Genomic DNA, 13,523 nt, shown 5'->3' with positions numbered 1-13,523 from the left:
AGCTGTTTGACATAGTATGACACATCATAAACAATCAGTCTGCCCTTAAGGCCTGCTCTAAATAGCTTGGCAAAGTATAACACATCATAAACAATCACAGTCTGCCTTTAAGGCCTGCTCTAAATAGTTTGGCAAAGTATAATTCATCATAAACAATCACAGTCTGCCCTTAAGGCCTGCTCTAGACATCATTCCAAAGTATAAAAATTGTTATGGCCTGCTCTAGACTAGACTAGTCTAGACAGTCTGCCATCACGGCCTGCTCTAGAAGACAGGCTGCTATCAAAGCCCGTTCTAGACAGTCTGCCAACATTCAACCTAGTCAATCTAATTATTTAATTAGACTGTTGTTATGGCCTGCTCTAGACTGGACCAGTCTAGACAGTCTGCCATCACGGCCTGCTCTAGAAGGCAGGCTGCTATCAAAGCCTGTTCTAGACAGTCTGCCAACATTCAACCTAGTCAATCTAATTATTTATTTAGACTGTTGTTATGGCCTGCTCTAGACTAGACCAGTCTAGACAGTCTGCCATCACGGCCTGCTCTAGAAGACAGGCTGCTATCAAAGCCTGTTCTAGACAGTCTGCCAACATTCATACCTATAGCCAACCTAATCATTTAATTTGTTATGGCCTGTCTGCCATCACGGCCTGCCCCAGACAGTCTGCCCTCAAGGCCTGCGCTGGACAGTTTGCCAAAGTATAACTAATTATTTATTTATTTTTGAATCTAACTACAAGGTCCATATTACAAGTACCTATCTTTGCCAAAATATAAACTAACATAATAAACAGTCTGCCATTACGGCCTGCACTAGACAGTCTGCCAAAACTCAACGGTTATATTCTAGATTCATAATATTAATATAATAACTAGCAGTCGTGTCAGCGAAGAGTCTCGACCAACACCGAGAGAGACTGCCGAGTCGCTTGATCAGATGCATAAGACGGTAATCGTGGACACGGCGCATAGTACGTCGGTTGCTCACTCTGCGGCCCTGACCATCGGCAGCTTGGGCCCTGCCCACTGCTGGCAGCTCTGCCTTAACAGTTTCACCTCCTTTGCTTCAGTCAGCTCTTGCTGCGATGCCCTCGCTTATCATCAACTTCATCCGTTCAGCCAGGTTACCAGCGTTGAAACATACAAAAATAAAAATAGTTATAATCATTAGCAGTAGCAAAGATAATTTTAGTCACAGTCATCCTCAACAATTTAATAATTGAAATATAAACATCGACTCAGTCAATCATTATCATCATCAATTAATCTTACTATACCTATATACCTAATCATCATCTATCATCATCTATATCGTCATCAAAATCGATCTGTTCGGTAATCATCATCGATATCATCATCAATATGGTCAGTCAAGCATTATCGCCGACATTGTTATCGAAGTCGTTCAGCTCCGTTTTCATCATCGATATGGTCAGTTATTGACCCTGTCGTGGACATCGAGGCAAACATTCGTTGACATCGACACTGTAATCGATATGTTCGGTCATATACATAATCATCGTTCTCGGACCTCTGTTACCTAAGATCTTCCTTAGATACCTACTCATCGTTACTGAAATCGTAATCAGACGTCAATGACGTCATGGATATCAGTCATTATCTTCATCGAAAAATCCTCAACATTAATTAAATAAAATGACAAATATTCCATCGATTCATCAACTTTAAGAAGATTACATTTAAAACAGGTTTTTATTAATTTATTTATATAAACAGATAATTATTTATTCAATGACCTTATGATCCTGATGTTTCGTCCTAAACTTCGTTCAGTATTTCACAATGGTAATATTCAGCCCCAGGAATCGGCAAGAACGCAGCAACTATATCTCGGGATGACATGCACCCAAAAAAAAGTAGCTCTAAATAATAGCGTATAGGTACTACACCGAGTACACCGTAACATATACTAGCGTCATTAGTGTCATTACCCCACCTACTATATTATTGGAAGTATTGGAAGTGATTAAAAGTTATTCCAATATACATTTATTCACTTTTTGTTAATTGATACAGCCAATATTTCCTGGCTATGCTAATCGTGGCGACAACGCACTTAATGACAAAAATGCAACCATACATTTTGTCTTTATGAATCATGGTTCTTTTGCCTTACTATACTTTAATTAATATTACCAACTTATTTCTTGTCATCACTGTATCTCTGTCATAAAATCATACATGTTACCTTCCATGGTACCTTCTGTTAAACCTACTGATCAAGCAAATTTTAAGAATACAAAGTTTCATGAATTGAAATGAAAAATAAAAATTAGTTCCAAGCTCCTTATAAGGCTTCTTGAGCCTACTTTATAAGGCTTCTTCAAGTTTGAATGTTATCTACTTTTAGCTTCGTTTATTTAACTTACCTACTCTGGTGTAGGGCTCGCGGTCGAATCCGTGTTTCGTTTACACGTTTCGAATACCCGTCTCCGAATAATACGTAAACGGTTTTCTGGCCCGTTCCGCACGTTTAATTAAGAAACGTGTAGTTAAGACCCGTGTACACGGATAAACGGGTATTCGAAGATACGTATCTTATTTATCCGTGGCTCCGGACACGTCCTTGACGATAGTAGCGAAGGAACGAACGCCAGCTACAAATGAATAGACAAAAGATTCATGACGAGTTTCTGTCATATTTAACCTTATTCCGTGGGGTCATAGAGTCGAAATTTAATAAACGGTTTAGAAAACCCTTTCTTGAGCAGGTAGTTTTTGCTTGCAATGGGTATTACGAGTATTCACGCTTCTTATCAAAGTAGTATTTTATATAGCACTTTAAATAGCTACTTTTTTTTACGTTGCGGGTTAGCGATGAAATAAAATAAAAACCTGCTAGTACCTATTAAAAAAAAAAAATTAGAACCATCGAGTTCAGTATGTAGGCAGGAAGTCAAACTAATGTTCGAAATTGGCATTAGGTAAGTATTTATAAAAAAAAAATTTTTTAACTTTCTTCTTTATTTTTAGTTTAATTTGAGAACATGATATGAAATTATATTTCTTGTCATATAATGTAGTGTAGGTACACCTTATAAAACAAAGTCCCCCGCCGCGTCCGTATGTCTGTCTGTATGTTCGCGATAACCAGACCTCACCTATGAATGAAGTTTTTCTTTGGGAATGTTTATGCGTATATTTTGTTAAGGTTTTGTTTAAATTGGTAGAAGTATGACGATGTTTGCTAATGAAGTTAGAAAAAATCACGCTGGCCAGGAGCTTAATCGGAAACGCTGCCCAATCTATTTGAGATATAACGACACAATGTATGGTGGAAAAAAGTCTACAAAAAAGTGCGCGATGGCTGTCTGTCTATATTTTAAGAATAATTAACCCATTATTAACTTCTAAAAAACCGGACAAGTGCGAGTCGGACTCGCCCACCGAAGGTTCCGTACAAAATTTAATTTTAAATTTTAGTTGTTATAGCGGCAACAGAAATACATGTGTAAAAATTTTAACTGTCTAGCTATCACGGTTCATGAGATACAGCCTAGTGAGTGGTGACAGACAGGTGGATGGAAGTCTTTGTATTATTGGGCTTCCGATGTGAATACTTGTTACAGAATGTATTTTATTATGCTTGACTCTCCATGCGAAGCCGGGGCGGGTCGCTAGTTATTAATAAACATTTTAAATCAACTAGATAAAATTGCACCGTCTCAATAAATTCTAATTGTTTTTGCTCTAGGTACCTCTTACCATAATAAAACGCTTTTTAGTGCGGCGCGGCTACAAAACAATGGAAAACATTTTCTTGTGCAGATGTTTTGACCTTATTACAACGACATAAAGCTTATAATTCGCGGTGACACTTGTGATAATAGTTTGGGAACCTACATGTTTTCGACGATGACAAACAAAAGGATATTGGAAAACAATGGATGGATGGACCATTTAAGTTTATTACCTGAACGCTAGTGAGAAAGTGACCAAAGTGAATTATGAATGATTACCAATTTAAAGATCTATCTTAATGTAATTAGCAATATTATCGCAAGTTATCCAAGGTAGTATGGGTTTTTATGGTTCTTGGGTAAAGTTCTGCTTTTCATTTGAGCATGATTACTCGATAATCCCGCTTTTGTGTACCTAACTTTTTTTGCGCCGTTGGCAGGTTTGTTGTTTTCGCAAAGCAGTAATACACCTGAGATAAAAATAACCACGAAATAATTAAACTGTTATTTTTAATGAATATTGTATTCTGTCTGCACACCTATTATTAATGAAAAAATACAATACCATAATGTAATTATAAAAAAAAACTATGATCGATATCAAATTTATGTAATTAGCTAAGAAGAATGTGTTTTATTAAATGATATAAATAGTTTAAAATAAAAATTATATATACCTACTATTAAACATAGGAAGATGGCTCAGTACCTATGTTTAATCAATACGGTTAAAAACAATTTAAAAAAAAGTAATTGTGCGGTTTTATGAAACCACGATGCAAGTGAAACTTTTCGGATTGTAGGCATTTAACTAAAAAATTTCGGAAATTAATTCGAATTACGGTATTAAAATCGCGGTTTTAATATTAACTTAATAAATTGGGGCGATAGAATAAAAGTTTTACTTTAAAAATCGTAGACAAACGAATTCATCTGAAGTCAACATAATAATAGTGGAAAGTGGACCTTGTTACCATTGTACATTGGCTCAAACTGGTTCGGAGTATTCAGACCCGTTCGGAACGGTCTTAAGTACCCGTGTAAACGGAGATACGTGTCTGAGATACGTTTCTTGGGAACGTTCCTTCGAAACGTTTTCGAATCCCGGCGGTTCCGTGTAAACCGGGTTTTTAGTACCGCCGGGCTTAAGAACACGGGTATTCGTTTCGGCGTGTAACACGGATACCGGGAGCCCCACTCTGGTGTTGATTCTTTTGTTAAGGTCAGTCACAGACTTCTGCTCAGGACCATACTAAAATTTTGTACTAACACTTGTGACAGTGGTTGTACTTATTCATCGATTTTGCATTTCAAGTCAATTTTCAATGAGAATTCTTTGTCTTGTTTTTTTTTCAAACAGGGACTGTTTTTGTAAACTTTTTAATTTTACAAATAGACTTTCTTAACTTGATAATGTATACACAAGTATGCTGCTTTTACCTTTTCTTGACACTTTATGGTCCTTACCTATTAGTAACCTGAATTTTATAATTTGTGACCTAAGAGTTTGATTAACTTAGTTAGGCATCACTAACTGTAAAATTTCTTAACCTGAATCTGTCATACAATAATTATTTCAGATTCACCCTTTATGCAAATGAAACCATAAAGTCACAAATTAATTGTATTTCATAGCAACAATTCATAGTTTCATTTGTGGTTTGTTATTGTATTGTACAACTGCAAAATATAACTGAATACTATGCAATATGCTTAATACAAATATTGAATATTGTGTCAACAGCATGGAAAAAGTAATCTGTTCTTGTTTAGCCAATCTGCTTTTACTAGACAGAACTTGCACTAAACTTATAAATTTAGAGAAACAAATGTGTACATTGGTGTATATTTTGTGCAATAAGGTTTAAATATAAATACCGCTTGTCACCAATTCAAAGGTATGAAGTAGGTATTCAAGATTTCTAAATAGAGTGAAATATAACTTCTTTTAAATACCTACTAGGAGATCTTAACCACTGAAAGTGAACTGTACTTATTGTTATCAGAAAGTAAACATTTATATTTCATTTTTTTCATTTTCTTATGCTATGTCAATATTCACAACGCAACCAGTCATCATGTAAATCATGCTCCCTGAATGATAATAATGATGTTTTAAAATTGTTACTTTGATTTTCAATTGCATGTCATTTAAAACAGTAGTATGAAATAGATGTAAAACTATCAATGTCATTCATTTCAAATTTAGAATTCATACTGTGTGTAATTCCATTAATTCATTATTGTTTCTATATGCATCTCTCGGAGTATCCAGACTAATAATTTTCAGTACAACAATGATTGGCAACTAAATGCATGTACCTACAGTACTACTATGTAGAATATACCATCTTTAATTAACATTTTTTTTTTTTTACATTTGCCTATATACAAATGTTTATAAATAATTTGTTTGCATCAAAACAAAAACTAGTTTCTTTGTCTTTTCACCTAAATAACCGATATGCACATTTATCTATTAAGGTTCTTTTATTCTGAATTAGAGACCGGGGTATTTATCTCAATAAGTGTGATGCTTGGTAAAGGCCTTTTCTAAATCTTCCCATTGACAACCGTCATGGGCCAATCTCCTACAATTCTAGCCCGCTGTCAGTCGCTACCTCTCATCTTTGCTATCTCATCATTTCATCATGGCAATAACTTCTGCAATACTAATCAATCACCTTTTTTTTGTTATCTCTTACCATATATAGGCATTATATACTCATGCATCATTAGAACAAAAAATAACCTTTTAGTGTCATTAGACTATCCAAAAAATAATAGTAATAATACCTAGTAAATATTCAATTATTGTCATTTTACAACTCATTGTTAATAATTAACTTCACTGAGCACCTGAATTGTACCTGAACAGTGCACAATACCATCCTTACCATTTTGACTTCTTATAACCATGTTGGCTCTTAATGATAGTTCTCTGCGTCTCACCAATCTCACCGTGATGGTCGTTTGCTTGCATTTTCGTCGAGATCTATTCTCATTGTATTCCAACGTGTCTCAACGTGTCAGTCCAAAAACAAACAATGACAAAAAACACAGGTTAATAACTAGATCAATACATAGCAAATGTCCAGTGCATTGCAAATTTAAAACAACTTTTATTTTAAACAAATGAAACCAATTGTCAATCATTTTGTTTACCGTACAAAACAAAACTAATGAAATTGTGTATCATATATATTTATATATATATATACACTATTGTCTTGATTATGAAATTAACATTCAAAAGACCAAGCAACTTACATTACTATGTACCTCTTTCATCATCATCATCAATTTTAAGAGCTATGCTCTTGTTGATGGAGTAATTACCATTCTTTGCTGGGCCAGCCTTTTGACTCCCTCGTACAACATGACAGAAACTCTATCTTTCATTTGGCTGAGATATGTGTTCCTCTGCGTCTTTCTCGCTCAATCTTGCCCTTCAGGATGTTTAAAAAGAATCTGTCGTGCGGGTCGTGCCGTATTAGATGACTAATCATCTTACACCTTCTGTTAGCTGTTGTGCCTAACAGGCATCTCTTCTCTCCTGCCATGCTCAGTTCCTCAACGTTCGTCTTCCTTTCTGTCCAGCTAATCCTTAGCATCCTCCGTCAACACCGGATTTCAAAGGCCTCCAATCGCTCTCTGTCCCGTTGTGTCACTGTCCACGTCTCACAAACATTTAAAGCAATGCTCCAGATATACGCCTTAACTAAGCGTTTTTTTTTTTTCACATTCTTCGAGATGTGTGCTTCATCTCTATATAGGTGAAAATAATCATCCAATTTCTATGTGGGCATTTGAATTCACAATCCCGCTTTCTGAGTTGAAATCATCCATAGATTTAATGCTCAGTAAAAGGGGTTTAGCACACAAACCACTGCTTGCTTTGACATTTCTTTTATTACATTGATATACAGGATTAATTATAAGATTACATAAAGATCAAATCGAACATAAGTAACATAACCTCGCGCACAGCCCTGCCGCCAAATCTGACAGCTCTCTCTCTCAAACTAAAATGACCATAGATACAACAATCAAAAGTATAGAGCCAGGTACATACTACATGTAATTATCAGTAGTATTAGGCCACATATAGGATATTAACTATTATGATGCTTACACTATATAAACCTACAACTGTTAAATTTTGCTACTATTAATTGTGCATTTAATTTACGTAAGCATTTAAGTTGCGTTACACAAAACTTTGTCTGTGATATTCCATGCCATAAAACTTGATTCAAATTATTACAAAAAGTCAAACTGGCTTTTGGTGTGTGTGGATATATCGGTCATTAGCGTCCATATGGTTAAATATAGTTGGTCAAACCAAATTGTCAGTAAATAAGAACAATAAAAACTATACTCATCCTTTTCTTTTGGGTGCTAGCACTAGTGTAAGACAAAGATAGTATGATTCTCTCAGTCTATGTTTGAAATGAGACAGTCCTTTGACAAACTATAACTATGACCAAATATCATTTAAAAACTTACACATAAACCTACTGTCACTGATTTCATTACTCTGAAGCATCGTTGTATTAACAGCCACAGGTGAAACAAATTTTGAACTCTACCTGTAACTTTAGGCTCCAACCCTTTTATACGAGACCTACTAATGTCCCCGAATTCACAATTCACGAAAATGTTTGTTATCTTAGCGTTTCATTGGATTAATATTTATTATTCTATATTATTGTCTTTATCTTATAGCTTTAATTTTTCTATTTCAGTCCTGTTTTCCTGCAAATACCCACGCCATCCACGTTATAAACCACACATGGGTATTTGATAAAATATACAATATCTTCAAGCCGTTCCTCAATGCTGAAATGCGATCCAGGATATATTTTCACGGATACGATGTCAAATCCTTGCACAAACATATCCACCCGGATCATTTGCCAGAGAGATACGGCGGTATCTGGCCCGACTACTCTTACACGATATGGTTGGAGTCATTGAAGAAAAACTACAAAGTAGTCAAAGACATGATCAGTTGCGGTTACAAGTTTCGCGAAGAAGAGTTATGCCCCGAAGTATTTAGACAGCTAAAGGATGAAGGAGTAAAGTTGTCGTGAAATTAGGCCGATGACATCTAGCATAACATTGAAACGGACGGGGAGCCGCCTCGCGCGCCCAGTGTTCGTGGAGTTCGGCGCCCCGTCCGGGCTGTCGGCGAACAAGACTAATTAAACCTTGGTTCAAATACAACCTAGTAATATAATCATAATAATTTTTAAAGAATAATAAACAGGTTTTCAGTAATTTCAGTAATTTTCATGAAAAGTGTTAATTATTGATTTTTAAGACCATTCGGAACTAGGCCAGAAAAACAATTTATCGGTTAAGCGATCTATGTGTAATGTGTATTAGTCATTTAAAGTTTTATTAACTTTAACCCGATTACTTTTGATTACATATTAGAATTAATGTTTTTTGGAAGGCAATCTTTTTTTATGATGAATAGGCAGGCGTTTGACCACGATCCCACGTGATGGTAAGTGATGATGCGGTCTACAGTGGAGCACGCTTACCTATGAGATACCTATTAACTCTTGCCTTGAAAAGCCCCAGATTGTACTCATGCGGAAACACAGACTCGGGCAGGGCGTTCCACTCTGGCAGTTCGCATAAGAAATGTGGAACCAAAACGCTTCGTGCGTATTTTTGGAGTTCCTACCATGAAGCGATGCCGGAGTGCCGTTTGTCTTGTAGTCCGATGGTAAAAATGGGACAGAGGAATAAGATTGTGCAGTGCAGCAGTCTAAACGCAGCCTCTACATGTATGTTACCCAAGCTACAAAGCCGGCTTAGTAGTATTGCCGCTACGGTAGAATACAGTATGCAAATGTATATACCGTCACCCATATAAATCAACAGTCATACATAACCCTTCCGTTTGGTTTTCCCGTTATCGGGAAAAAACTGACATAAAAAATTTCCGCCTAATCAAATTTGCCTATGTATAATATAATCCTTAAATTTAATACCGCCATTACATTAATATATTGTTTGTGACAGAACCTTCTTGACAACATTACATTATTTTTTGCATGCCAGTAAATTTAATTTCGTTTATTTTTATAATGTAGGTGAACCTAATTTATGGTTTATACAAAGTAAGTAGATTATTTAGTAAATAAAAATAGCCATTAAGAACTCCTTAGGCGATATTGATTTCATTTACCACATTTATAGAAAGTTATATGGTTGGTAGTTTAATATGCTTGAAGTTTAGGTAGGTATAAGGGTATTAATGGCACAGGCACCATATTCGCACAAGATGAGAGGATATTGATATTAGTATTAACTATACCTATATATTTCTTATTGTTTTATTTACTTACTGTGAGTATGGAATTGGAATAACAAGGTAAATTTAGTACGAATGTTGTTTTTAATATTTAAAGAATGCAGGTAAAATTGACAGAGGCATAGTTTTTTTCCATGTAACATTTAAACATGTAAAATTTACTTCTGTAGTTTTAATATTAACGGCATTATTCTTCTTCACTATTCTGTATTTTTTTTTCTGTATAATTAGGCGTATTTAGATCATATTGATTAAAGAAATCGTCAAGAATCTGTGATATAAAAGTTCGTTTCATTCTTAATTCTTAGTTAGATATATCTTATGATAACTGTTGAGGGTTTGTGCAAGTTTCCTTTGTATCGACAAGTCGTCGCTTGACGAGCAAGTTCATCCTTAATACGTACAATACAAGGATAATTTAGTACCTAAGTTTTAGCAGTTTTTATTTTATTTTAGGGAGTGTTTTTATTAGTCGCATAAATAATATTCTTATTTTTCTTAATAATTATTTTGTGTAAAATCGGCAAAACATTACATTAGTAGATATTAAGGCAGGGTGTAACTTTAATTTTGTATTTTTTGTACCTACTGGCTGTCAATTTATAATTAACCAACAATCTAGCTAGTTATTGTGATGATACTTATGACAATATAACATTCCACTGAAATTTCTGTCTTTGTTAATTTACATTTCACCTGCTGCGACAAAAGGTTCATCGCGCGAACATATTTCATTCCACCAAGTCACTTGACATTTCCTAAATACCCAAACCGCGCCTCCATTGGAATCATTGACGGAGGAACCTTTAATTTTCAAAGTCCGATGACCCTATCAGGCTATCATGTTTCAGAGCCTCGTAGCACTCGTAGATTATATTTTGTTTGATTGAAGTAGGTTCAATAGAATAATTTGTCGGAGTTATTGACGGAATTCTGTGGTAATAACAACCATTTAAAAAAAACAGTTGAATTGACAACCTCTACTTTTTTGAAGTTGGTTAAAACTGAACACATAGGTCTTCTAAAATATGTCGCTCTATAAAGATGCGTGGGTTTAACTAAAAATAATTTAATATCAAAATACCTACTTGCCAAATAATTATAAGTATTTAAATAGGTTTAATAGATTTCAATAAAATTGGTTAATAATTCTAAAAGAAGAAGGGTCTGAAAGGGATAAGTTCGCCTTTGTACTAATGATGTATTTTTTTCTGTTTTACGTTTCTTTTTTTGTACAATAAAGTGTTTTACTACTACTGCAATTCTTGGTTAGCTTGTCCGTTAGAAAAATAAAAATGGTGTCACTGCATTGTATCAGGCTAGCTTAGTTTATCTCACTTTAACGGGCAACAGTAACAGCCGCTACTGCCGCTAGCCGTGAAGCCTGGCCGGAGGCACGGCGGGGCTGGAGGGCGACAGCGCGAGGGGCTTCGGACTTTGCGAACAAAAACAATTACTCTGCGAACAATAGTTGCCTGGCAAAGTGCTGGCTTGTGCTACTGACTAAGGAGCATTCCATGAAATTATCTACCGTTCTCCCGTACAAACGCGAATTTTCTTAAGATTTGCAGGTATAAGAATATCCTTTTCTATGACAAATGGTCAAAAATATGCACAGAAAATTAATCGCCTGCTTTAAATGCCGAAAAAAAGTCGCAATACAGGAAATAAAATGCGTACGTACAGACAGCTCGTGGAATGCTCCCTGATATCGTCGTTAGGTGTATGTAAACATTAGCAACAAAAATGTCTTTCTACAAACGAGATTTCCTAAAAGAGAGGACGAGGCAAACTGAACTTGATCTTACCGACTTTAAGCTGCTAAGTTAAGGTAGGTACTTCCGTATCTTCAGCAATCTGAAGTTTCATTAGACCTCTGATATAGGCTACCTTGATAAATCAGCTGGATGCAAATAAAATGTGTACGATCTATATTAGACAGAAATCGATTAAACGAATAAATATAAAATATAAAGCTTTAAATATATATATATATTTTATATCTGTTTACTTATAAAACATCACCTTCGCTAATGGCATCGTTAATATCGTGTGTCTTCATCCTTTCATTGGAAGATTCCTCTGATATCTTGACTAAACAGGATGGATGGAGGTCTTTAGTCCGTCGAACACATCGAGGAAATTTAAAATTAGATATTCGTTTAGAACTTTCTGCGTCATACGCGTGGTTTGTCTCCGAAATATCGACTAACTGTCGATATTTTCGGAATATTTTCTTAACTCGATTTACAAAACTGGAACTGTTTCTGTTCGATTTTGGGGCGGGTAATAGTTGATGTAAAGATAGGGTGGGTCCCTCAACAGGCTTCAACCTGAATCGAATGTGGTTTTCAAATGTTGTAGCGTTGCTGTTGGTTGCTTCCGAGCTTCCTTCGAGTAGTGTAAATTGGCAGCAGCTTTGAGAGGATAGATGTGGTTTCACCGATAAATTAGTCTTCTCCTGTAGTCTTTTATTAAGGAAACGTAAACTGGCTGTAAAGAACAACTCCTCATCTTCAGATTCCTCCAATGATCTGTGTAGGGCAGTAATTGATTTATTTTCTGTTCTCTCTCTATTAGGGTTTACAGAATTCTCTTGTTGCATCCCTGGCAAATTAAACCTATAATTTGTATTTCACAGTACATGTTTAAGATATCATTATATTTTCCTATTATTATTTTATAAAATTAAATATGCCTGTTTAAAAACTCAAAATTGACAATTTAGTTCTCATTTGTCAACAACAGTCATTTAATACATATTATCATTTTTTTATTGAAGTTTCAAGTGCGTTTATTTAAACAGTATAAAACAGGTTATATTAGTAGCGAGGTTTTGTTTGCATATAAATAAGTCTATTACAGTACGAGTACAGTTACTATCACCTATTACTTATTAGTTTTCGCTTTTGTCTCTTAAAGTATTCTCACAAAGAGTCAGTCAGAGGTCAACAGTGAATCCTATAAAAACCACACAAAGTCCTTCATGTGAACAAGCCCTGGTTTAGGATAAAATCTATTGTTTTTCACTTATCTCTGCGCGCCGAAACGGAAGTAGGCAAGAGTTTTCTCTAGCCTACTTCCTTTGGCAAAAGGGTCGTTGCCCTGTTGAGAGCGATCTTTGACCCCAAGTGACAATGCAGTTAAGTTTGTATTCCTAGTCAAATGGTTGTCTAGCGATGTATGATCTATTTTGGAAGAACGTTAAACTTACAGCATGGAAAAATAATCACGGCCAGTTAATTTAACTATTCCGCTTTAACTTTGGCGTACTTATTTAAAACTGAAACCTTTTTATGATAAGTAGTATATGTATATAATCTTTCCTTCATCATGAAAATAGCACAGAGCACATGCATAAACATTTCCAGGTTAATTTGTCAATTGATATATTGATGGCGTAAAAGCTATGGGGACCTAAATTTATTATTAAGTTATTAATAACTACGTAGGTACATACATACCTACTTACTGGCGATGGCACCTTGTTT

At 35.2% G+C, this 13,523-nt stretch overlaps 1 protein-coding gene across 1 annotated transcript in view; it reads left to right on the top strand.

Annotated features, from left to right (window-relative positions):
* The window catches only part of LOC134740759 (alpha-tocopherol transfer protein-like), a 32,541-nt gene extending 21,890 nt beyond the window's left edge, over positions 1 to 10,651 (top strand). Inside the window, exon 6 of the mRNA XM_063673358.1 lies at positions 8,450 to 10,651. Coding sequence (XP_063529428.1) covers positions 8,450 to 8,797 — 348 coding nt within the window. The 3' untranslated portion in view covers positions 8,798 to 10,651. The remainder of the gene's footprint in view (positions 1 to 8,449) is intronic.
* Positions 10,652 to 13,523: the final 2,872 nt, after the last annotated feature.

The sequence above is a fragment of the Cydia strobilella genome, chromosome 4 (assembly GCF_947568885.1).
Source record: "Cydia strobilella chromosome 4, ilCydStro3.1, whole genome shotgun sequence".
NCBI lineage: Eukaryota > Metazoa > Arthropoda > Insecta > Lepidoptera > Tortricidae > Cydia > Cydia strobilella.
The sequence above is the reverse complement of the archived record's forward strand: the minus strand, read 5'-3'. Positions and strand labels throughout refer to the sequence as shown.